Raw genomic sequence first — 26,349 nt, 5'->3', positions numbered from 1 at the left:
CCACGCTTGTATTACCAGTGCATCAATATCGCTAATGTATCACCAATATTTTCAACTTATGTAAATTCTAAGTAATGCTTGTATCATAAATGTATCGACGATATTTCAATAATATCGCTAAAGAATTGATATCATTAAAATTTCGTTTATTAGAAATATATATATATATATATATATATATATATATATAATTTTCATGGGCACATGGTTCTTGTATATAGTATTCAATTTGTCATTGATAATATCTCGATATTATTGATATCGTAATATGCGCGATATTAAGACCACAATCTTCTATTTCATTTCGAATTGTTGATGATTTTTTGGTGAAATATTATGTGTTATTGATATTTTGCAATATCGATGGATATTTAGATGGAAGATTAGATGTTTAAATAAGTCGGATGGGATGATTGGACTTATTTCTTACAATAACATATAATTTTAAGGCCCCATTAAATAGAAACTTGTTGTGTATGCATTCTTTTTACAATTTTTTTATTTTTAAATATGTACATTTTAACATCTCTCAAAGTTTTGTTAAAAATTTCACCATTTTTTTCATGTTTCCCCGCATTTTCGGTTATCAATGATTTTATCGGCGATATTGATATTGTTACCATATCATTGGGCAGTGAAACTTGTAGCAATGCCAATACTTCGAACACTGATCATTACAAGATCACTTCCCTGGGTTGGCTCATCTTGCCCCCGATCTTTTTTTTAGTGTTGACAAATGTTGTTCCTCTACTGGTCGGTCAGTCAGTTGGTCTCCTCCTTGTAGGCAAAATCTCACGGATGACGAATTCGATGAATTTCTTATCTTGCTCGACGCCTTGAAGCTTTACCTGCCATCAGCCCAAGATGAAGACTGGTTGATATGGACAGCTCATAGCTCGGGTTCTTTCTCCATGCGCTCCTTTCATGAGCTAGTTTTGAAGCCTTCTTCGTCTCACTCCTTCCCTTACCTCCAGTGGTCTTACGGCGCTCCTCCAGGAGTGGCGGCTTTTGTTTGACTTCTAGGGAGAAAAAGAATCCAAGCCATAGACAACCTTCAAAGGAGATCTCTCATTCTCCCAAATATTTGTTTGTTGCGTGTGAAGAATGCGGGTAAAGCCATTCCAATAGCGTACCTAGACAAGTATTTCATGGGTTTTCCTTGCAGGATTTTGACAAGGATGGGGCTCGTTTCCTTGAAGACTGTTTAATGTATGTGGGGTTGGGGCTTCTCTATTCCGCTGTGCTATTGTTATTTATTATTGGCCTTTGTTCAGTGACGAGGGTCACTTAATGCTCGGGCATTGTTCTGTGAATAGCTGTTTTTTCTTTGGTTTTTTAATAAAATCATTTCCATTAAAAATAAAAAAATAAACCTGTGAATACAATTACATTGATTCATTGCTTTATATTGTTTGAATTTGCAGATTGAGCATTACCTTCAAATCGTAAAGACTGAGGTCATTTCAAGAAGACATTCTCCTGTAGATAAACTGCTTGAGTACGAGTACACAGCCCAAAGTAGTTTGGCTCATAGTCCAAACATACCGGTGGCAAAATTCCATTTCGTGCCCTCTGCTATTCAGGTCAATATCCAACCAACTACATCATCACAATAGGGGATGTGAATCTCATAATTTTGAGAAATGCCAAGGATTTTTGCACAAACAGAATTCTAAGAAAAGACCCAAGATTGATTTGTGAAGTTGTTCTCTTTCTTAACACATTGCATTTTTACATCTTATTTTCTTTGAATGTCTCCTGTGTTAGTATTTGCATGGAAGGGGTTTGGATTGTATTGTTAGTCTTTTATATTTTTCTGCTCAGATTGCATTTTGATGGGTTACAGACTCAAAAGGGGTTACAAACAAATGTTATGGTCTGGGTTCTTGTTCCATGTGTGAGACATTCTGGTGAGATACCATTCAAGATTTCTCTCACATTTTCACTTGTATAGACTCCCGTTGTTTCCCTTGCACTTGTTTGAGTAAAGGTTTCAATTGGAAGTATTTACGTGGTGCTTTGATTTTGACTTTTTTATTTTTATTTTTTATTTTACACACACCCACACTATATGGGTACTCAGATCCCATGATCTCAGCGTTGAAACAGAGTCCGTCTACCACTGAACCCTAGAGCTGGACCAAAGTAACACTTTGATTTCGACTTGAATTGTCAGATCTTGCATACTTACAGCAAACCAGAACACTGATACCGGCAATTTCATTTGAAGCATCTAGTCATCAAATAATGCAGAGCTGTAGGTGGCCATGATCACCCTGCTGCTACCGTCAAAATTCAAAGGTAAGGTTTTTGGCAGTGACAAACATTCCTGCCCTTCAGTTGCTCCAAAGGCTTGTTATGAGACTCAACTCCAAAGGCCTAGAGCAGTCATTGGGAAACAACTAAACTAGTATCAATACTAATGCATGGTGTGGCAAACCATAGATGAAAACGGTGGGTCTGTTAATCAATATGCAGATCCGAGAATTCAGTGGTCAGTTATTTTCTTGTTGATGAACACAAGAAAGATGAGAGAGGATAGAGGAACACAATAATATGCATTTATTCCACTATTTACATTGAGAGCCAAACAACCCATACAGTACCTGTAATTCTTTCACCCTTTTTTTTTTCTTTTTTCTTTTTTTCAATTGTTACAAACGTTTTCTCATGGCCAAACTATCCTTGAAAACCCCAATTCATTAAATCATGCTAAAAATGTAATAGAAACAAATAAAAGAAATTAAATACCCAAGACTTACACATTTCGGTTTGTGTGGCAGACCAAGTTACAAAGTAAATAGAATAGATGATCCAACAAGAATTCCCACGGAACCCATGAGGCCCACTGCGTTTAGAGGGGCCCCATTTTTCTTAGTGTTTCTATCAGCCATCACTATGACATGCAGCTTCTCATTCTTTTGGCAGCGGTCTTTATGCCCACTAATGAAATAGTACGACCCAGGTTGATTGAACTTGAAGGAAGTGTTCCCATCATAGAAAGATGCAATGGATGAGGCTGTGTTGCAATTGTTGTAGCCATCTTCTGTTACTTGTAGCACCGAATCCTTATCAGCTTGATACACAAACACTGCAAATCAATATAAATTTTATGGTTAGAACATGGTGTCATACTATAGTAGTGAAATGTTGATAGGAGCCCATCTTTTTGTACGTGTCCTTCTTTTCTTTTTTGATTTTTTGGCCCACATAGGAGGGATGTTCAAATACAACATGCTGGGCGCATACGTACAAACATGTGGTTGTCCGTAAGATCTCTATAAGGTGGGCCTTATTGTTCAACTGTCTGGATTGTCCTAAAGGTTGAAAAATGTGATCAAGTAAACCAGTAGGCCCCACTGCATTGTGATACTTCAAGAATATCGACGTAAGGGGTGGAATGCTATAGTTATGATACGCACACACACCGCTGTTTCAGCATAACTAAGATTTAGATGCGTGTAGAGACTTGGGGAAAGAGTTTTGATGGGTTACAAACTCTTCTCCCCTCTTAACCTATATAACATGGCTGGGTCCCCAATCCTACACCGTAACAGAAGCAGAAATCCCACCGATTCTTCAATATAGAGGTGTAAAGGATAGGAAGATCCTGGCATCTGAATTCAATTATCCAGCATTTGAATTCCTCTGCAATGGCATCGCAGATAGGTAAGCCATCTTACTCCCATGATCTCCATATCAAATGCACAACAAGGTCTTTCGGCAAATCCGCAATTAGAAATTCTAACAGTGGTGTGCACGACATCCAACAGTTACAATTGCCGACCCCACTGAAGATCACTTGGTGCAAAATCAGGCTGATTAACCAATCAGGTGGGCTACAAGTGTAATTTGAATGAAGCCGATAAATTATCATTGTTTTCTACGGTGGTCCACCTGATGAGTGGATAGGCCTGATTTTGCACGAGGGGTTCTTGATGGTGGAGCCTGCTTTTGGTGACTGGGTGAACCATGCTCTTTTTATGCCGGTACTTATGCAACTTATGCATCAGTGGGTAGCTTATTAAATTACCAGAATGCTGTTACTTCTATTTCACAATATTAACTTAGAAACATCTAAATTTTTAAAAAGTCCACTATATAATTTATTTATTTTTAATTTTTTTAATTATTTATTATTATTTTTGGGAGATTTTTCTGAGAAAACCCTTATTAAATAAAAATAAAAATCTCCAGAGACTTTCCCAAGAACGAGATTTGTCACTTTAAGAAGTATATATCAGCCCTTGAAGTTTTAATAAGTGATTTAATATTTTTGAGTTCAATAACAGCCGTAGTTAAAACAACGGTTGCTTTTTAATAATAGTAGTCGTTAACGAACGAGGGTTTCTTTAAAAAATCAACCGTTAATGTAGTCTTTTAAATAAAAACCATGTTTTTACTTGAGTGGGAGATATCATTCAGTGTACAAGCTATACACCGTTCTTTGGTGTATAATTTGATCATGACCGTCCATTCCCAAAAAGAAGTAGATATTGTGTAACATGTTGAGATACTTTGGGAAATGGACGGTGGATGATTGATGCACACTGAATAGAGGTTTCATAGTCAGCCATACACTCTCCTCACTTGTAGGAAAATGTTCATGAATGTTAAGAATGCAATTTTTGTAAACGTTTGCACGAAAACATTGAGATGAGATCACATTGCTCACATTTGAGACAGGCTGTTTGCTGGAGTACATAGAGACATATTCCTATTAGCAGTTGGATGTATGGTCAATTTCAGTATTCCAAATTCTAAGCTGTTGATCCAACGAAATACGGTGATAAAGGTGGCTGCCCCAAAAATCTTCAAAATCCTAGATTTTATAATCAATGGCCCCACAAAAGCAACGGTCAAGGAAATGGTCCATAATCAGCATAAAAAAGTTAAATGATTTTATATATATATATATATATATATATATATAATTAGGCAAATCCATGATTTATGTGAGCCATATTAAAGGCAACTGTTGAAAGTGGATACCCACCAATTGAAACTTTCAGTCATTTATAAGGCCACTGAGATTTGGTTCAAATATCTAACCCATCCATTGTGTGTATCCCACTTGGATGAGGGGTCACACCAGATTTTAGCCATATCAAAAACTCAGGTGGGCCCCACCAAGTAATTTAAGATGTTCTAGGGCCACTTGAGTTCCGGATATAGTTTATTTTTGAAATATCCCATGATCTAAAGGTGGCCCACCAAATTCACAGCGTGGATGTCTAATAGACATCACAGTGGGGCCCACACGACTGGATCTCATGGGAGAAACCCATAGTTCGACCTTATAGCATTCATTTCCCTGAACAGAGACGCATGCCAAAACACGTGACTGAGTTTAATGGAACAACACATAACCGTATGTATATATTCGTACATGTAAGAGGGAAGAGATGGGTCGTCTCTTGCCAGGAAATGTCCCGACGCAGGGATGAACGTGATGAGTATGATCACCGTCTTCCTCAAGGGTAACTACCCTGAATAAATGGAGCATCTCTGACTCATCACAAATACTTCTCGAATTTATGAGAAAAAGAAATAGAAATAATTTTAAAATATATTAAAGAAACTTGTTGATTAATAGATAGGTGAAATAAAGGAGTCTACAATTCTTTAAATAGGGATACTATGACTAGGAAGAAGTTTAAGAATTAAACTATAATTAAAACTCCTCAAATTTCGTAACTTTAAATAGTAAATTTTCTATTTATAGTGTCCTATGTGAATTAATCAGGTTATTCTCTTTTATGGTATGTCGAGTAACTCATTCTGGTTTGTAAGATATATATGTTTTAAAGTTCTGACAGTCTTGATGACTTCTGCCTCTAATTAGACCTTCTCTGATCCATCTAGGACATGAAAGTGTCCACGACCCGCTCTACGTCATGTCCTCACCACTTTCACCGTCTTAACAGATGGGACACTGGGTTGATCTCATACGCTCATCAACACCAGTCAAATAATGATCATATGCCAATTGGGTGTGGGTCCTCCCACCTGATTGAGTGACAAAAATGGATTGGTGGGCCCCACACCTATGAGAAGATCATGGACATGGCATGATAATTGATAACAAACATGTAGAACATAAAAGATGTTAGTTCCTACACTTGAATCATAAACTTACATAGAGAATCTCCCGTCTGAAACCTTTTCATCTCTGCCCATTGATTCAATGTCATGGCCTTTGAATCTGCAGGCACCGTCCACCCATTTGCACCACCCACCTTGAACTCGGTTGCATCAGAGCTTTGTACTAGCATTGAAAGGACAAAGAGCCCCACTGCATGAAATGCCATCCTATGATGGTCTGATGATCTGGAAGTGGGCTTAGCCATGGAAAGACCAGTATGGGTTTTGCTAGAAAGATTTGTGGAACCTAAGGGCTGGATAGATGGATGGATATGGTCCTCAGCCCATAGGTTTTTATAGGTCCCTATCAGCAGAGCCTTACAAGACGTGTCAGAGAAGCCTTTTTGGTTTTTCAATCTAAAGAGAGGAATGTCATGTCTACTCGCAAGTAGGATCATAGTTCTAAACTCGACCGAGTCAACTCAACTCGGAAAATGGGCAAGACTCGGTCAGCTGGGTTGATTCGATTTTGACTCAGTCAACTTTAACTGAGTCATTTAGTTGGAAGTTGGAGTATATACAACTAGCTTAAAAAATTAAAATATCAATCTAAGACATTGAGTCAACTCGACTCAGCTGGACACAGACATGAGTCCAAGTTTCGAGTTTTTGAACCATGATCAGGATACTAAGTGGTACTTTCAAAGCTAGATCCAGACCGTTTATCAAGTGAACCCTTTTGCTAATGTGCCATGGCACAATTAACGGGCAGATCACCTAATATATAAAAATGAACATCAAATCAACTAAACATCCACATTTCCCCAATGAGTAGAATGGATCAATTTTCAGGCCCCATAAAATATAGTGGGGCCCACCTGATGGACAGCATGGATCTTGCACGCATGTGAGCATTGGCACATTTGGCGAGAGTAGGATTTGGAACCCGACATAGGCGGGTAGGAATTGCATGGTTCTTTATTTTATTCTTAAGTTTGGGATATAGTAGCTTGTGGTGCAAAGCATATGGGAATTTTGTATTTGAGGGTTTAGCTGTTTCATTGGGTGCTTTTGCACTAAGATCCTTTGCTTAGGATACTGGGGGACTCTTTGTTAAATCTGAAATATGAAGCCTGAAACCTAAATATGAATTCTGAAAACTAATAGTGAATCTAGAATAACTCGTTTGTTAACTAACATATAAGATGTTTAAAATATATTAATTTGACACATTTACTCATATCAAACAATTGCAATTGAATCCCTACCTTTAAAAACTCCATGAATTTATATATGTATCATTTTTTTATATCAATGATCTATTAAATAATATGGAAAAATGGATGAATGGCATCGATGAAACACATACGCCATGGTGGGCCCACAAAGCACCAACCACTAGCCACCCGACTAGTGGTACCGTCACTAGCCAAACCATGTCCTTATGAGCCGAATTTCATGGGAAAGCCTTTCCCAGGAAGTTCACAACTGAAAATCTAGGTGGGGACCACCGTGATGTTTGTGTGAAATCCACCCCGTCCATCCATTTTGTGAGATCATTTTAAGACATAATGCTAAAAATGAACCATATTCAATACTTAAATGGGCCGAAAATGTGAGGATTGGACGCCCATAATTAAAATATTCATAGGGCGACAAAAGTTTTCAATTATGCTAATATTTGTGGTTTGAGTTATCTCACTAGGAATAATAGTATCAACGGTACTGATAGCATGTAAACATCATTGTCGACCCTGGGGAGGTTTCAATGATAGAAATTTTCCTACCCACCTTTTCCTTTAGTGCGGCCCACTTAATTCTTGTATCCTCTTCATTTTTTTGTCTTGAATCCTAAAATGATCTCGAAACATGGATGGACAAATTAGATTTATAACAAATATAACGGTAAGCTCACCTAAGATTCCAGCACAAGACCTTCCTGCAAAAGGCATTTGCACAAAATTAGCAACCCAAACCTGGGAGGAGAATGCGTACTACCTCACTAAGATCTACCTAAATATGGACAATTAAGGGCTTTGTGGGGCCTACCATGATATATGTGTTTTAACCATACTGTCCATCTATTTTTTCATATTATTTTAGAAATGAAGACAAAAAACAAGACAAATATGAGGCTTAAGTGTGCTACACTACAAGAAACTGTAGGAACCAAGTGCCTATCATTGAAAACTTCTTGCGGCCACATAAGACTCCAATCAAGATGATTTTGTATTTTTCTTTTATCTAGGTCCGTGTGACCTTATAAAGAGATTTGATGGCAAATAAGCTTTACAGTGGACATCAGAAAGGCTTTAACAATAGTCGTTCTTGTCCCACTACTTTATGTAGTGTAGTTGGCTTGAGCTTTAGATGTGCATCTTTTTTTGAATCACGCTTTAGAATGATATAAAAAAGTTGATAGACGGTATGAATCTAACACATAAATCATGGTGGGCTCAGAGAAGTGCCCCATGTTAAAAGTCGGGATGTGTATAACGCAAGTGAGAAAATCTTTATCACAAAGGACAATTTTGAATTTAAATAATAATAATAATCAGCATTCTTGATTCCCTATTAAGCTAGACTCTTATTAGGAAAAAATTTCGGCATAACATGGTTAAGCATTTTCCTTCTTCCGCGCTAACAAACTACGAAACATGAAACATTTTTCAAATTCCACGACAAGTACAAAAATTCAACGTTAACAAACATGCCTTGGGTGATATTTAAATCTTGCCTTCTGTATTTGGATTAAAATACAAATGTTGGACCACGAGTAAGTTCCAACTTATAATTCGAGTGTGACATCCAAACCTTCCAAAAAGTTGGGCCCACCATGAGGATAGCCTTGGACCAAAATCAGCCTCACCCACTAATCAGGTGGAACACATCTTAGAAAACAATGTCTAACCATTGCTAAATAATAGAATACAACTGTGGTCCACTGAACGGGTGGATGAGACTGATTTTGTATAGGGTGATACGCATGATGCGGGCGATGTTTTGGACCGGTTGGATTTCGCACCGATGGGAAAGCTTATAAATTATCTGCTGGATGGACAGTACTTATGGTCCAACCGGTTGGACTTGAGACCTACTCAACAGGAAACGAACGGATGTTCATACGTGTCAGTTTATCATCCATGAGTGTGGGCGCCTAAGAATTTTCTTTTTCGAGCTTGCTTTGATAGAAAGCTGTTTGCACCCATCGTTGCTGCGAAGTTAGGAGTAGAATCGGAATCGTGGCCGTTAGTGTTGCTTGATGGGGTGATAGAGGAATTTTGTTCACTCGGTACCGGAATCGTCTACAACGCATGTTTTGCTCCGTGCGTAAAACACCCAAGTCCTCTGGCCCCCAAACCATCTATATGTGAAATCTACTCTGTCCATCGAGTGAGAACACTTATGTTCACCGTTAAAAAAATAAAACATCATCAGATAGAAAGCTAATATGAACCACACCAATTGGAAGAATGTGAAACTGTGCCTAAAACATCTAAGTTTACGAGGTGTGGCCCACCGGAGCTTTAGATCAGGATTATTTTTGTATATTTACATCATCCTTGTCATCCAAACCTGATGAACGAGTTTGATGAAAAATACAATCCATGATGGCCACACAGGAAAACCCATGGTTGGTGTCCCATCCCAGATTGTTCCCCATGATGTGTTTCACATGAGTTCTCTATATAGCTGATTTTTGGATACAATGTCTAGAACTGAGTTTCTCACCTGATGGACGGAGTCGATGTCAGAAAAGCAACAAGATAGGTCCACAAAGCCTGGGTATTTTACGCGCACTGTAAAGCAGGTGTTGTAGAGGATTACGGTCCGTTCATTTGTCGGCTGGATGTATCATTTTCTTCTCTCATTTAGAATGCTGGTGTGATTTTTGGACGCTGCAGAGGCTTGTGGTTGGTGCTATGTGGACCACATCATGATGTATGTGTTTTATCCACGCCGTCCATCCATTTTTCCAGATCATTTTAGGGCTTTATCCCAGAAATGAGACAGATCTCATTGTGGACCACACCACAGGAAAACAGTAGTGATTGAATATCCACCGTAAAAAAAAACCTCCTGGGGCCCACTGTAATGCTTATTTAAAATCCAACCTATTGATTAGGTCATACAGGCCTGGATGAAGAAAAAAACAAATATCAGCTTGATCCAGAACTTTTGTGGCCCCAAAAAGTTCTTAGTGGTGAATGTTCAATTAACACTGTTTCCTTTGATGTGGTCCACTTGAGACTTGAAAATATTTTATTTTATGGCACATACCATCAATTGATCTGGAAAAAACGATGGACGGTATGGATGAAATACATACATCATGGTAGGGCCCGCAAAGCACCAACCATCAGACATTGGCTAGTGGCAGAGTTACCAGCCAAACCGAGTCGGTGATTTTATTTTTTTTCCCAGGTAAGCCCATCGCGGGTCGCCCCATGAGCTTTGACAATTCTCAATCGCGGACTCACTTCTCAGACCTTTGCCTGGATGCAAGCCCAAGTCCAGAAACCAATCATTTTTGGGTTTAAAAGTTAGATCTGGGTGTAACTAGCATGCTTCCTGGTGCAGCCCCAAACTCGTATGAACTGGGCTCAAACTTAGAAAACTCAAAAATCATATGAACCTAAAGTATCCTTTAAGTGTAGATTTTTAGGCTATATGCAAGCCCAAGTCCAAAAACCAATCATATGGGTCTAACTAGCATGCCTCCTGGTGCGACCAAACTCATACCACTCAAATGTAGAAAACTCAAAAATCATATGAACCTAAAAGTATCCAAGTGTAGATTTTTGGGCTATATGTAAGCCCAAGTCCAAAAACCAATCATTTTTGGGCTTAAAAGTTGGAACTGGATCTAACTAGCATGCTTCCTGGTGTTGCCCCAAACTCGTACAAACTATGATCGAATATAGAAAACTCAAAAATCATATGAACCTAAAAGTATCCTTTAAGTGTAGATTTTTGGGCTAGATGCAAGCCCAAGTCCAAAAACCAATCATTTTCGGTCTTAAAAGTCAGATCTAGGTCTAACTAGCATGCCTCCTGGTGCAGCCCCAAACTCGTACGAACTGGGCTCGAATGTAAAAACTCAAAAATCATATGAACCTAAAAGTATCCTTTAAGTGTAGATTTTTGGGCTAGATGCAAGCCCAAGTCCAAAAACCAATCAATTTTGCTGGGTCTAACTAGCATGCCTCCTAGTGCAGCCCCAAACTCGTACGAACTGGGCTTGAATATAGAAAACTCAAAAATCATATGAACCTAAAAGTATCCTTTAAGTGTAGATTTTTAGGCTAGATGCAAGCCCAAGTGTAGAAACCAATCATTTTTGGGCTTAAAAGTCAGATCTGGGTCTAACTAGCATGCCTCCTGGTGCAGCCCCAAACTCGTACAAACTGGGCTCGAATGGAGAAAACTCAAAAATCATATGAACCTAAAAGTATCCTTTTAAGTGTGGATTTTTGGGCTAGATGCAAGCTCAAGTCCAGAAACCAATCATTTTTGGGCTTAAAAGTTAGATCTGGGGTCTAACTAGCATGCCTCCTAGTGCAGCCCCAAACTCATACGAACTGGGCTCAAATGTAGAAAACTCAAAAATCATATGAACCTAGAAGTATCCTTTTAAGTGTGGATTTTTGGGCTAGATGCAAGCCCAAGTCCAGAAACCAATCATTTTTGGGCTTTAAAGTCAGATCTGGGTGTAACTAGCATGTCTCCTAGTGCAGCCCCAAACTCGTACAAATTGGGCTGGAATGTAGAAAACTCAAAAATCATATGAACCTAAAAGTATCCTTTAAGTGTAGATTTTTGGGCTAGATGCAAGCCCAAGCCTAGAAACCAATCATTTTTGGGCTTAAAAGCCAGATCTGGGTTTAACTAGCATGCCTCCTGGTGCAGCCCCAAACTCATACGAACTGGGCTCGAATGTAGAAAACTCAAAAATCATATGAACCTAAAAGTATCCTTTAAGTGTGGATTTTTGGGCTAGATGCAAGCCTAAGTCCAAAAACCAATCATTATTAGGCTTAAAAGTCAAATCTGGGTCGAACTAGCATGCCTCATGATGCAGCTCCAAACTCATACGAACTGGTCTCGAATGTAGAAAACTCAAAAATCATATGAACCTAAAAGTATCCTTTAAGTATGGATTTTTTGGGCTAGATGTAAGCCTAAGTCCATAAACCAATCATTGTTGGACTTAAAAGTCAAATCTGGGTCTAACTAGCATGCCTCCTGGTGTAACCCCAAACTTGTACGAACTAGGCTCGAATGTAAAAAAATCAAAAATTATATGAACCTAAAAGTATCCTTTAAGTGTGGATTTTTGGGCTAGTTTTATCTTCAACCATAAATATGAAAGCCATTATCAGATGTCAATTATCCGTCCACTTCAGGTCCCACCAAATGTACGTTATAGGTCATTTCGGCCCACAGGTCAGAGTTGGACAGGCATGTGACTTGGCCTGCCAAGCCCAGTTACGACTAGTTCCAACATCACGAACACGTGTGCATTGATGCACATGATCCGTTTGTACACATGCGTGTGCCTATGCAAATATACATGTGTGCATTGATGCACATGATCCGCTTGTACACATGCGTGTGCCTATGCAAATATACATGTGTGCATTGATGCACATGATCCGCTTGTACACATGCATGTGCATATGCACATACGTATGCATATGCATGCCTACATGAATTGACGTATATGCCTAGGGATAGATCTGGCCATGGGTGAGTCAGTCCGAATCGAGTAGGCTTCACCCAATCCAAACTCGAACCAAGTCGAGTCTGAGTTATCCAGTAATTCGATCCGACTCAACTTAAAACTCGATCTAGTCAAACTTGATGCGATCCAAAACCAAACTCGACTCGGGTTCAGGTATATTAAGAAAGAAAAAAACCTAACTTCTAACTATCTCTACCCCTATCCGCCGCACTCAATCCGATCCAAAACTCTCTCCCCCTCCCTCTCTCATCCTCCTATTCCAAGCCCGGCAGCCGCCCACCACCACCACCCTCTCTCTCTCTCTCTCTCTCTCTCTCTCTCTCTCTCTCTCTCTCTCTTCCCCCTATTGATGGCATGCCTTGATGCTAGTATTTAATCCCCCTCCCTCTCTCATCCTCATCTTCCAAGCCCAGCCGCCCACCACCACCACCCTCTCTCTCTCTCTCTCTCTCTCTCTCTCTCTCTCTCTCTCTCTCTCTCTCTCTCTCTCTCGTTCTCCCATTGCAACATCTAGTGATCTATGGACTGAGACAAAACTCCTGGCCAAACCCCAGATCAAGTCACGCATGCTGGACTCAGTATCAAGTTGAATTGAGTTCGGGTCAACCTTAACCAGATCGACTCGGGTCATCCTTAACTCAGTCTGACTTGACTAGATGACCAACTCTACCTAAGGATTTCACACGTGGAAAGTACCGCCCAATGTATCTGTTTGATCTTAGGAAGGCAAGGATGTTGCAGTCGCACATGCAAGATCTGGGTGATCATCATGCAGGTCCACCTTGCAGCCCACAATCAGGTCGTTCCACTCATTAGGTGGGTCAAGAATGCATGGTTACAAACAAATTGGACAAGGGTACACGATAAATGCAAACATGTGGACCCCCTGATGAGTGGACCGGCCTAGCTTTTGAATCACAGAATGTTCCCTTACCTGATGAAGGGTCGATAGTATGAAATTCAGTGTATTGGATGCCTAAGGGGTAGTACTTGGGCTTTCTGTGATACTTACAAGATTATAAGAATTCTAGCCGTTCCACTGATCAGGTGGGCCACCAAAGAAATGACCACAAAAGAGGCTAGGCCAATATTATACATTTGGTACACGCAGGGGCGTGGCCACCTGAGAAGTGTAGTGGGCTAATTTTTGTGTTGGGCATCCACGTGATGGGACCGAGCCTAATTCTTTCGGCAGGACTTCTAAATGATGGGCCCACCCAATGAACCATTTGGATCTCACACAAGTGTAGGAAAATATCCTTTTTAAGTCAGTACAATATATACTTAACCTTTGACCTCAATAATGAACCATACTATATGTACTGTTGACTCATTGATTACGGCTAGAGGTGGGCACAGGAAGACTCAATCCAGCTAACTCGACTCGTTCGACTCGTTTAGATCCAACTCGACTCGAACCGAATGGGTGAGTTGGTCCGAACCGAGTGGGCTTCGCCCAATCTAAACTCAAACCAATTCGAGTTCGAGTTACCTAGTAATTCGACCCGACTCGACCCAAAACTCAATCCAATTAGACCTGACTCAATCCAAAACCCGACTCGACTCGTGTTTGATGTGTGTGTGTGTGTGTGTGTGTGTGTGTGTATAAACTTAATTTCTATCATCTTTAACCCTACCTGCTGCACCCTACTTGACTTGATCCCAAAATTCAGTTCCTCATCTTCCTCATCTTCTAAGCCTGGCAACCACCCACCACAATCACCCTCTTCCTCCTCCTCTCTCTCCTATCTACTCTCTCGGTCTCTCCCTCCCTCATCTCTCTGACCGACTCAATGCCAACTCGACCCGACTTGGTACTTCTCAGAGGATCGCACTCGGTCCGAATCAGTCCAGGCCTGACCGGACTCAGATCGAGTCAGGCATGTTGGACTCGACCTCGAGTCGGAACTAAGTTCAGGTCAAGCCTATTTCAAAACCAGATTAAGTCAAGTCAGCCCTAACTCGGTCCAACTCGACTCAATGCCTAGCTCCAATTACAGCCCACAAATGTCTAATTATGTGGTAAATAAAACACCACATCAATACATGTAAGGACTTTGTGGGGCCCACCTTGATGTATGTGTTTTATTGATGCTGCCCATTCGTTTTGTCAACTGCATGTGCTCAATTAAATTGAAGCATATCCAAAACTCCAGTGTACCGCTTCATAAAAAAGCGGCTAAGATTTGAACGCCTACCAAATTTATTGGGAGCTATAGAAGTTTTGGATGAAGCTGATGTTTAGTATTTTCTTTTCATCGCGTCTGTCCCACTGTTTCCTATGGTGTGATTTACTTAAGCTCTCATGCTTAAAATGAGCTAAAAAAGCATATGGACCAAATGGGCAAAATACATATATTACAGTGGGCCCCACAAAGTCTTACTCTATTTTTACGTGTAGGAAGGGGTTGCCAATTAGGCTCCCCACCCCACGTGAAATCTCAGCCATATTTGATTGATATAGCCATACACTGTCAGAGATGAGCCCTGTCTTCTTTAGGTGAGACCCTGGATCGACCCAGGTGGGTGGGACCCTGATTGTTGGGCTCAAAGTGATGTATGTGCATTAATTCCATATTATCCAACCACTTTGATAGCTAATTTAAGGACATGGTCCAAAAAAGCAGTAGTTTCGTATCACGATGGACCATAGAACAGAAAACAGTGATGATTGACCGGTAAAAATTTCTTGTGGGCCACAAAAGCTTTGGATCAATGTGATATCTCTGTGGTCTCTTCATCTAGGTGTTTGTGACCTTATCAACAGGTTGCATGGAAAATAAACATTCTGGTGGAATTAATGAAGTTTTTAATGGTAGGAATTCAATCGTGACTGTTTCCGGAGGTGTGGTTCACCTAAGATTTAATTTAGCTTCATTTTTAGAATGGTACCCTAAAGTGAGATTTCAAAATGGTTGGATGGTGTGGATTTAAGATACCAAAATCACTGTGAGCCCCACGGTCAGGGGTCCCACCCACCTCAGGGTTTCACTAGTTGATTACCAAGACTCCTAGTGAAGTACATAAACCATGATGTGTGTGTTGCATCCACACCGTGCATCTATTCGGAGAGATCATTTTATTGCATGAGCCAAAGAATGAGGCAGATCCAAAGCTCTAGTGGAACCCATCATAGAAAACAGTGGGGAGAGTGACGCCCACCGTTGAAACATTCCTAGAGTCCACCATGATGTTTATTTGAGATCCAACCTGTTCATAAGTTAACACAGACATGAAATAAGGGATCACAAAATATAAGCTTAATCAAAAACTTTTGTGGCCCTTCAAAGTTTTTAATGGTGGGCATCATTCTCCCCACTGTTTTCTGTGGTGCGGTCCACTTGGGCTTTGAATCTGACTCATTCTTCGGCTCATGCCCCAAAATGATATCTCGAAATGGATAGACGGTGTGGATACAAAACACGAATCATGGTGGGGCCCACAGAACTTGGTGACGTCACTGTTTTCGTAGCAGCTTGTTTTGCCCATATCACCACTCACTACTGAGTGTCCCCCGTTAGGGCCCACATGCTGAGTGGCCCAATCATTTTTTTGGAAAATATGCGGTACAGGTCATCTATCCAAAATTAAGCTGAATTGATGATTTTGACATCTGCAGATGAATTTCAAAAGATGAAATGGGAATTTTCAATTGCACTCATTCAATTCTAGAAATCAACGGTTAGGCCCACTAGTGAAGCTTGATGAATGGACAATACCTTATTTAAGGTAGTAATGGGGATTTCTAGGGTTCAAATCATTGGATCATCTCAGGAAGTGGACCATCTACAGAGATAAAACGAACTCCTTCCTACAATAGCTGTGACTGATCGAAAATACACGTGGCATACATTGGATCAATCTGGACGGTCCAAATCACAAAACCTGTCATGGATGGAGCATATTCCAAATATACGATGTTCGGAAGATCCTAACCATCTAAATGGTGACCATAAATGACTGGAAGTGAGATTGGTTTGACGTGGTCTTCGAAGACTTAAAGAGTGGTGTCCGTTGTTCGTGCGTCACACTCATTATTGGGCCACAGAGAAGCATCTTCACCAACTCGCTTTCTCTTTGGTTATGGGAAGTTATTTGATACTTCGACTAACTATGACAGTTGATACTCAGGCACTTGTAAATTGTACACGTGGCACATACTAACTCAAATTAAACCAAATTTTGGGAACCCACTGAACCCAAGTTATAGACCCAAAATCAGAATGGTTGAGAATTCCTGACCTCTGATGGTTGGACTCTTGTTTGTTGAAACAGGAAACGGTCCCAAGTCCACCAATCCGACCGTCAGATGATCAATTAATCTTAATTCTTGGTTCATGATATATCTAAACTGGATCGATACTTGGACGATTTGAATAAACGTATGCAATTTCTAATTATTCTATGTGCCTGCGTATCATCCATCACACACTGCCAGTGTTAAAGTTTTTCTCCTTGACTGTTAAGTGCTACCAGCCCACCATACGAATTAACGTGGGACGTGGAAAGATGATAGAGATAGAAGTAGCAATTCGCTCCAAATCTGCCAACGTGACACTCGTGTGCATCATCCGGACCCCACATCAAATGGGTCCCACCCAGAACACTCTCTGGATCAAATATGAAGCTGGTCGACGCATTAGGTTGGACATACGTTACGATGCATATAGTGGCCCACTTGATTTTTAGGCAGGGGAATGTTCATGGAGGGACCCGCCTTATGTGTGGCCCAGATCTCGCACATCCATGCCACTTCGTCATGGACCAATCATACTAGGACTTATGAAGATCTTATGCAAGTAGTTGCACCATAGACTACAGTGCACCTGAAAATCCTAAATCTGTCTAGGTCGAGCCATCACTAAAATTATCCATTCGGTAGTCTGCAACTGTTTTTTGATGCTCCGGCAGAGAGTGATGGTTGATACGCATGCACTTAGAAAATGTATAAATGTGGTGTATATGGATATTAAGATAAAACCTTCAAATCATGGCAGAGCTTTAGTATAACGCCCTGAAAATCGGGGGTCACACATACACTCGACTCCCGAGTTCCCGAGTGTCACTTATTATAAATTTTATGGTTTTGCAGTTAATCAAATTTAGTTGCGCAACTTGAAATTACTTGGAGCATGAACACAACCATGACTAATTTACTGGAATGAAAGAGATATACATATATACATACACATATACATGTCCAAAGAATATAAAGGGTCGCACATGTCATCACCTAACAAAATCATAAAAGAATAGTATGTCAAAAAAGAATAGAGTCGAGCCCACTGCCCAGCGATCCAACGTGCCATCTATTGGTCTGATGAGGTCCCGCTCATCAGCTGGAAGTAGGAAAACTCGACCTCCTCCTCGAGGCTCGCATCGCCAGGCTCCACGTAATCTTCGTCACCTGCGACTATGGAAGAGTCTGGTTGATGTTTTAAAACACTGTCCCAGGGTAGGAGTGAGTGATTAACTCAGTGGGTACTATTAATCTTAAGTTGTAATAAGCATCAGTTATATTATGAATTTAATGAAAAACAGACGTTCACAAACACCTAACTAATCTTATTAATGCACATGCATGGACGATGATATGATGTATGCCCTCGCCACAACTCTCCCTTGAGCGACTCCGTCTAACGATCGCGTATGTCAACGCTCCCTCGAAGCGACTTCGACTGCCGAGTCGTCAGCCTAGCTAGTGCAATGCAATGGTAATGTTAATCGGGTTCTTAGTTAAGTCCATTCATCCAATAGGTTGGGGAATCTGATACACCCCATGTATCAAATGCCCTGAACTAGTTGCGAGGCCAAGGCCCCCCAACGTGTGAGGCCAAGACCCCGCGGTCCTTGATCCCGTCGGGTTCCCCATCCCCGACTTCAAATACATAGGGAGTGCCGGGAGAAAGGGATTGCTCGCGGTCACTACGGGGAGGCGCGACACCCCAGCGTATGCCGACAGCTTGGACACAGTGTCTCATTCCACTATGCCCGGCTCATGAGGCGGTGGATCCATTTCAATTTGATTATCGATGGGCTACAACGGTTGTAGGGTATTCCAGGTTCCATATATGTGTGAGCAAACAAGGTTAACAATCACGAATGGTCAGAGAGTAGGTTAGATCGCACGAGTCTAGGCAAACACATAGCGGAACGACATCGGGTGCAAGTAACCTATGTAGTCTAACTACTGTCACCCACACGCACTCGCCCAAATCCATGGGTTTAGCCTCAAGGCGGTTCTACCAACGGAAACACCTTCACTCTCCTCATGTTCCTAACCAACCCAAGGGTAGGAATAGTATTCATAGCATGCCAACTACCAATGTATCATCCAGCATAAACAATATCATGTTCTCATACTTCTTAATATATAATTCAGATTCTCATAGCAAGCAAGGCTAACTATATCATGAAGCAAAACGCATGTGAGTTATGTGGGTGGGTGAAGAAGTTAAGCACTTCCTTCATCTTAAGAAATCATAAGCACAAGATTAATAAATCATAGATACTATGAAGCAACACTATAAGAGAAAATCCAACAAGGCATGAGCATGAAATCATCCATACACAAAATCATGTGAGAGGCAAGAACAACATCATATGAGAAGCAAACGTACAATTCCATACAATTCCAACAAACATGTAATTCCTAGGGTCCCTCTAGATTCTCCAAATATAACATCCAAACAATCAAAATCATTAGATTCATAATAAAATTGGTGCTAGGCCACCCAAGGATAATAGTCCGCACCTTCGGATCATTGGAGGCTTGGAAAATGGCCTAGGAAGGTGGATCTTTGGGGTTGAACGGCCGGGATCCCTAAAGCAACCATTTGCATGTTAGAGTTTCAAGCAAATCCTTCCTCAACTCAAGGTCTTCAAGAAAATGGATGAAGGTTTTTACCTAAACGATCAACGGAGCGAATGAGTAGTTGTGGTGGAGGGTTTCCTTCTTGAAGAAGAGGTAGGGAGTTGTGGGGGTTCGATTTCGTTGGGGCCCACCTTGATTTAGGGTACACCTTGCTCAACTTCACTCTCTCTTTCTTCTCTTTGCTCTCTTTTTACCCCCTTGGCAATGGTAGTTGTGGTGGGAGTTATGAGATAAGGGTTAGGGATTTATATACTAAAGTTGGGCCCCTTGGCCTTAAGTTTCCACAAATTTCCAAAATAGCCCACTAGGACCCCTAATTAATGTTGAGGCGGTGCTAACACTATCTTGGCCACCAACCTTAGTGTGTAGGTGTCTTATGGCCCAATGAGGGGCCATATAAAATTTGGGAACAAACGGATGAACGGTATGGGGTTTGAGTAAACGGTTTCGATCTTTAAATGGCCATGTGGGGGTCCATTCCGGTAATTGGAGCAATTCTGATGGCCCTTTGGCCATGAAATTTATAGGATAGGTGCTCCATGGCCCGATGAAGGGCCATGCAAAATTTGGGAACGATTGGATTGGGGTTTGGTCACACGGGTCCAATTCGCGATCAATGGTCACTGTTCTACAATCGGGTCCCAGAGTTTGTGGACGGGCATAGAACAACACACTAGACTTCACCGTAAATTTAGAAGAAATCCGACGACTGAAAAGCCCGGAGTCTCAATTTCATTCATCAGTGCCAAATTTCAACTCTAGCCTTGGGTGGGTTGACAAGTGCTGTTGGAACGGCTCAGATAATTAACTTCTGGGTGTCCAATGAGTCCGTGGTCCGCGATGGACCACAAGCCCAGTGAGATCTATGGTTCCCTAAAGTTTTATAATTTTCTGACCTTCCCGCGTCGCGGTATAGCCCGTGCGGGCCGTTGCTAAGTGCAGACGAGCCATCTGGCTTGACGGCCCGCACCGGGTCCTATCATGACCTGTCTGGTCTATCTAATGGGCTAATCCTAGGTTAATTAACTTGTGGTACCCCATCGCGAGTGGTTTAAACGAATGGTCCTGCGAAAAATCCTACATAGACGCCCCAGGACACGGTGCTGGTTGGACGGGATGTTACATTTAGATTGATCATAAACCAAGGGTTGGCTAGGATTAAAAATAAATTTTATTGCAGTTAAAAAGGAATAAAACTAAAAATAATAGGAATTTTATCACAAAATGCCTCGAGGAGTTGGAATTTTAGGAAATAATGCCTTTTAAGGAAGAAGAAGAAAAACAAAAACCAGTGGAGTGTCCCGGGGGGGGGAATGAAATTACAAAATTGCGCTTATTTGTTTTTTTAGAGATAAAGTTGAGAATTGTGTGGGGCCAAATTGTATGTGTATGACATCCAATCCCTCCAACAAATGAATCATATCACAAAGATCCGACAAATGAAAATTCTAACAAATCCAATCAAAATGTGGGTCATACCATGGAAAATAATATACACGGCCCAAAATCAATGCAAATTCACATGCAGCCTATAGGATGATTAGATCAACTAGATTTTTTTTTTTTAAGTGATCATTTATAGACACCCCACTCTAAGTTGACAAGCTTATTAAAGTTGGACAATCTCAATAAATAGAAAACTCCCGAACTTAAACCCTAATCCAAACACTATTCCAAACTCTAGGTTCAAAAATCATAGAAACCTAAACCCTAAGAGTCCCAAAACTTGAATCCCCAGGTTAACTCGCCAAGTTGACTCACTGAGTCATTTTGAGTCAACTCGTTAAGTAAAACCCAATCAAATCATCTAGTCAACCTAAGCCCTAAGCAAACTCAAAACTAAGTACAAAGTCAAAGCCCATAAGCCCAACGGAGGTCCATAGCTCGAACAGCAAGCAACCCTCACAACAATTGGAGTCCCCTCATACATGTAGGCCTTCCCGACAAAACAAGAGGAGACTCATGACCTAGGTAGCGGCCTGGCCGCCGCACGACACGTGACACCTCTTCTGCTTTGGCAAGGAGTTCCTCTGGTGTACCATACCTCCCCTAAAGACCCCTACTCGTGTGCAAATGTAAAAATACCCTCTATGTCACTCATTTGAACTCAAAATTACACCTTAACCAAGCTATTTAGCCATCCAGATTATGCCACGTATCGATCCAGAAACTCAGCCATCCAACTCTAGACATCCACAGAATTACTAGAAAATTGAGTTTGGGGGCTTTAAATAGCTTTCCTCCCCTTCTCATTTCAATCATCCAGTAGATTCAAGTAATCATTGAGTCCCATCAAATTCCATTTAGAAAAAGCTAGCAAGTCCCCTAGCCATCTTAGCTATCCCATCATCCACCAAAGAGAGTGAGAGTGGAAGAAAGAGTCTAACCCTAGTCCGACTTAGCCCGACCTTGATCGTAGTCTCTCTAGTTAACCAAGTCCAATCCAAGTTACTTGATCTTATTCTTGCAACACATCTATCCATCTAATCATCAAATCATTAATTAGTTCTACTTAACCCATTATTAGTATTGTGCAACACTTGTTTCCTCTTTAATCCATTTGCTCATCAACTCAGCATTGCACTATATCTTATGCTTAATCGAATCGGGCGTATGCTCTATGGTTAGCCAATATAATCGGATCCTGCCCATCAGAAACTTAATTAGTCTACGCCTTGACAAGTGGAGGAGTTAAGGCGGATTTATCTAGCCCAAATCAAAGCCTGCCAAAGGCATTGTTGTTAACACCACATAACACATTTAATTACATAATAAGCATTGCATTGCATAAATAAATATTCTTACTTCCATTCAAAACAAATGTATACTCTATGTCTTGCCGATATAATCAAATCCCGCTCATCAGAAACTTGTGCCAATTTGCATTTAACAGTATACAACACACCATTGCATCATCAAAGTGCAAGAACTAGAATTAATCCTTCGGATAGTTTAGTCTTGCAAAGTAGAGACTGCACGTTTGTACGGGCAAAGTGAGGTGACTAACACCTTCCCTCTCTGTAATTGTGATCCTTACCTTGACACTTTGAACGCAAATCAAAGAGTTATCTTAGGGTAGAGAATCTTCAAATCCTCTCTCATAGTGTTTCTATAGGGTCTAATTAATTGTAAAAACAAAGTAATTGGCTAGTGGTGATTCTACTTAAACATAACACCATTTCAAACATACAAATGCGAAAGCCCACGAAAGAGGTACTCGTGGAAGTCACCAATCAATTCCGTTCACGATCCAGCGTCCACATCATCATGGTGAAGTGATAAGTTTGATGGGTTGGATATCAAACGCGTACCACATGGGCCCTACAATTCTTAACTTTATCATTTTTTTGAGAAAAGAAAACATGTGGGACAAGGTCGGTTGAATTTTAAGCCAGAGTATGCTCATGGAAAGACCCATCCGATGCTTTGCGCAGATCTTGCACATCCATTTTCACCCGTGGGAGCAATCATCATAGCACTCCTGAAGATCAGATGCAACTAGTTGCCCCGTAGACTGCAATGGGGTTAAAAACCCTAGCTATCATTTATGAGTCACTCCATTTTCTTTAGAGAAATAGGTCCAACCACTATCATTAAAATCATTCGGTAGGTCTGACCTTCCATCTTTCTTGATGCTTTCCATGTGGAAAGAATAATCAAGAATGGCTTTGGACAGCCAATGGATCCAAGGGCTTGTTTGGTTTCTCAATTATAGTGGTAAATAACTATAAATGGATAATGATTATTTGCTCTTGTAATTGTGTGATGCCATTGCTTACATTTGACTGTAATGATGATTTTGCTATATTATTTATTTCATCCAAAAATTACTATAAGACTAAGAATTTTATAATATGAAAAATGTAATTAATACAATTTATTTTACTTATTATCCTAACAAGTTTATTTGATTCTCAACTTACAAGCCATAATTTATTCTTAAACAAAGCACTGGAAAATAATAATGATGACTCATTCACTTTACATTTCACACCAAATTAGAAAACAATGGTAAAAGCATAATGCTGGTAAGCTTCCAGGCTGTTTGAAAGAAAGCTGAAATTTCACGTCAAAAAATAAGTAGCTTCCAAGTAAAAACTCTGTGAGCCAATATATGTGTTATATCCACGTCATTCATTTATTTATTTTTATATAATTTTAGAGCATGAGCTAAAAGATTGAGATAAATCCAAAGTTCAAGTAGAGCACACAGTAGAAAACAGTGGATTCAATGGCTGGCATCAATATTCCTGCTGCTTCCTATGTCTGGTCCACTTGAGCATTGGATCTGCCATTTTCAAGCTCATGCCTTAAAATGAACAGGCAAAATGAATGGACAGCATGAATAAAACACATATATTATAGTGGGGCTCATAGAATTTTGCCACACACAAACCAAGTTTTCTTGAAAGGCCGTTTGTGTCAACTTCATGCTGGGATGAAATATTAAGGTAATTAATTATTACTTATTTAAACCCAAGTCCCTATATTTTCAATAGATCAAATAGGCTTTAAAGGAAATCTTTGATATTTCAGCAGAGTATGATGGTTGGTATGCATAGATATGATAAATACAGTCTTACATGTAACTCAAATTAAAACCATCAAAACCACTGTACCTTATTTAGTTTTTTTTAGTGGATGATTGTTAGACATTTACTGGAGGGTTGTAGTTAAAACATAGTCAACGATCCCAATTCAAAATACAATGTCCACAAATCAGAGTTTCAAATCATTCATTCATTTGTTCTTAAGTTTTTGACCTATTCATGATAGCGATGGGCATAGGTGGAAAGTGTGGCGGGTTATGTTTATTATTATAACTGCTTGAATAAAATGATTATGCGATCGATTAAGAGACCCAAAACACAAAAAATTCAATGGACAAATTAAATCAACCATATAACAGAAAATGAGCAAGTCACTTAATTTAACGACGATGATGGCCGGTATGCCAATATATGCAACCTCGAACAATCACAGGAGCTGGCGCTTTTCTTATTCTCTATTACAACACACCATGCACACACACTATCTTTTATCTCTCTGCTCTCTCTTTTCTTTTCTCTATCTCTTCTTTCTTTTGTACATTTCCTCACACACCTCTCCCTATCTTTAAATAGACAAAGGGAGAGGCAGTGGGATCAGTAAATGATGGAGGTTGACAATTCTAGCTGCTGGCACGTACTGGTGGGCCCCACCAGCGGTTGTCCTACACTGACAATGTGGTTGCACGTGGGGCACATATATGCATTGCTGCCAACCCAAGTTGCCACGTACAAACATATGTGTGGCTACACATGGGACAATAGCACATTACCAATACTTTCCACTCGTTCCTGTAGTGGATGATATACTGCAATATGGCTTTGAAAAAGACTAGTCAGGATCACGTGTGACCATGAGCATACGAATTAATTATCTTTTTATCGAGTTTAAATCATAAATCATTTTATAATTTTTTAAAAATAAAAAAATACATATAATTTTATGAAATAATTTATAAATTATGATCTCGTAAGATCCAAAGAAATTATTATTATCAAGCGGTTTTTCTCATGCAATTACACAAATCAGAATTAATTAAGCTGCTAACAACAAATCTTCAACCATAGATAAATAAAATTATAATTTTTTAACAGCGACGCGTGGCCTGATCAAACATCATTATATTAGTAGGGCATACCGTGTTAGGTGAGTCCCCACAGTCTTGCTCCTCATGCGAGCTGCCAACCGATAAATCCCACGGTTTGGAGTGTGTAATCGGAATTAATGCTCAGCAAATAATTTTATACCCGAGTCTACCTATGCACCATCATAATCTAAAAGAGGACAAATAACTGCCCTTTGATCTATAGCTTCGGGAGTATACGGTTATGACAAAAACAGCTAATGTTTGAAAGGTCAGGATCATCTGATTGGTGTCTAGAGCAGGTCGAGCTGGACATATAATCCTGATCGATGATTGGACTTCCCACAAGTCCGAATCCAATGAATGGCGTTGTGGGCCAGCGTACAAGCAGTTGTAGAGCATGTGATCTTTCTCCCCTTGAGTTTTATATGAGACCCACCAACACGATGTTAGGATGTTCCCAAACATTATACCGATTGGCCCACCGACATGCGGCAGCCACGTGTCTAGCATATCCTTGCTACCTCAGTTATCGAACGTGGATTGTCGCACTACAAACGGCATGGACGGTTAGGATAACCTCACTGCAGCTAGTTTTAGATTTTGCATATCTAGAGTGGCCCCACTTGATAAGCGGTTCGGATCTTGCACCTATTCCAAGAGATGCAGAGAATCTAATCGGACAGTAGGGAGTCAGAAAGATAGAGCGGTAGGTGGGAGGAACACGATATGGGAGAACCAGTAGAACCGGAATATGGTAGAGCCACCTCCATGGATCATACGTACACGTGACATGGTGATTTATCATCTAGGACCGTCCATTTAATCTTCCTTATTTGGAGAGAAAATATTTCGAAATCAAAATCGATCAGGTTATCCTGACCATCTAATCAGTGGCCCTGGAGGCAACGGTAGAGAATAAAAGTGATGGATAAGATTTTCCCACGAGGTGATCTTTCACGTATGGGCTTATCCAAACAAAATTGACTGTCCGGAATGATAGATTACCTTGCA

The 26,349-nt window shown here is 40.3% G+C and overlaps 1 protein-coding gene across 1 annotated transcript; it reads right to left on the bottom strand.

The window, feature by feature from the left end:
• Positions 1-2,539: 2,539 nt before the first annotated feature.
• On the bottom strand, positions 2,540-6,396 carry LOC131239266 (early nodulin-like protein 9). Its single transcript, XM_058236886.1, has 2 exons — positions 6,140-6,396; positions 2,540-3,091 (listed from the first exon to the last, which is right to left on the bottom strand). Exons 1-2 carry the CDS (start codon positions 6,348-6,350, stop codon positions 2,790-2,792), a joined length of 513 nt encoding a protein of 170 aa, XP_058092869.1. The 5' UTR covers positions 6,351-6,396; the 3' UTR covers positions 2,540-2,789.
• Between the last annotated feature and the right edge of the window lie 19,953 nt (positions 6,397-26,349).

The sequence above is a fragment of the Magnolia sinica genome, chromosome 1 (genome assembly GCF_029962835.1).
Source record: "Magnolia sinica isolate HGM2019 chromosome 1, MsV1, whole genome shotgun sequence".
In the NCBI taxonomy this organism is placed as follows: Eukaryota; Viridiplantae; Streptophyta; class Magnoliopsida; order Magnoliales; family Magnoliaceae; genus Magnolia; species Magnolia sinica.
Note: the sequence above shows the minus strand (reverse complement) of the source record. Positions and strands in the feature narration are given on the sequence as shown.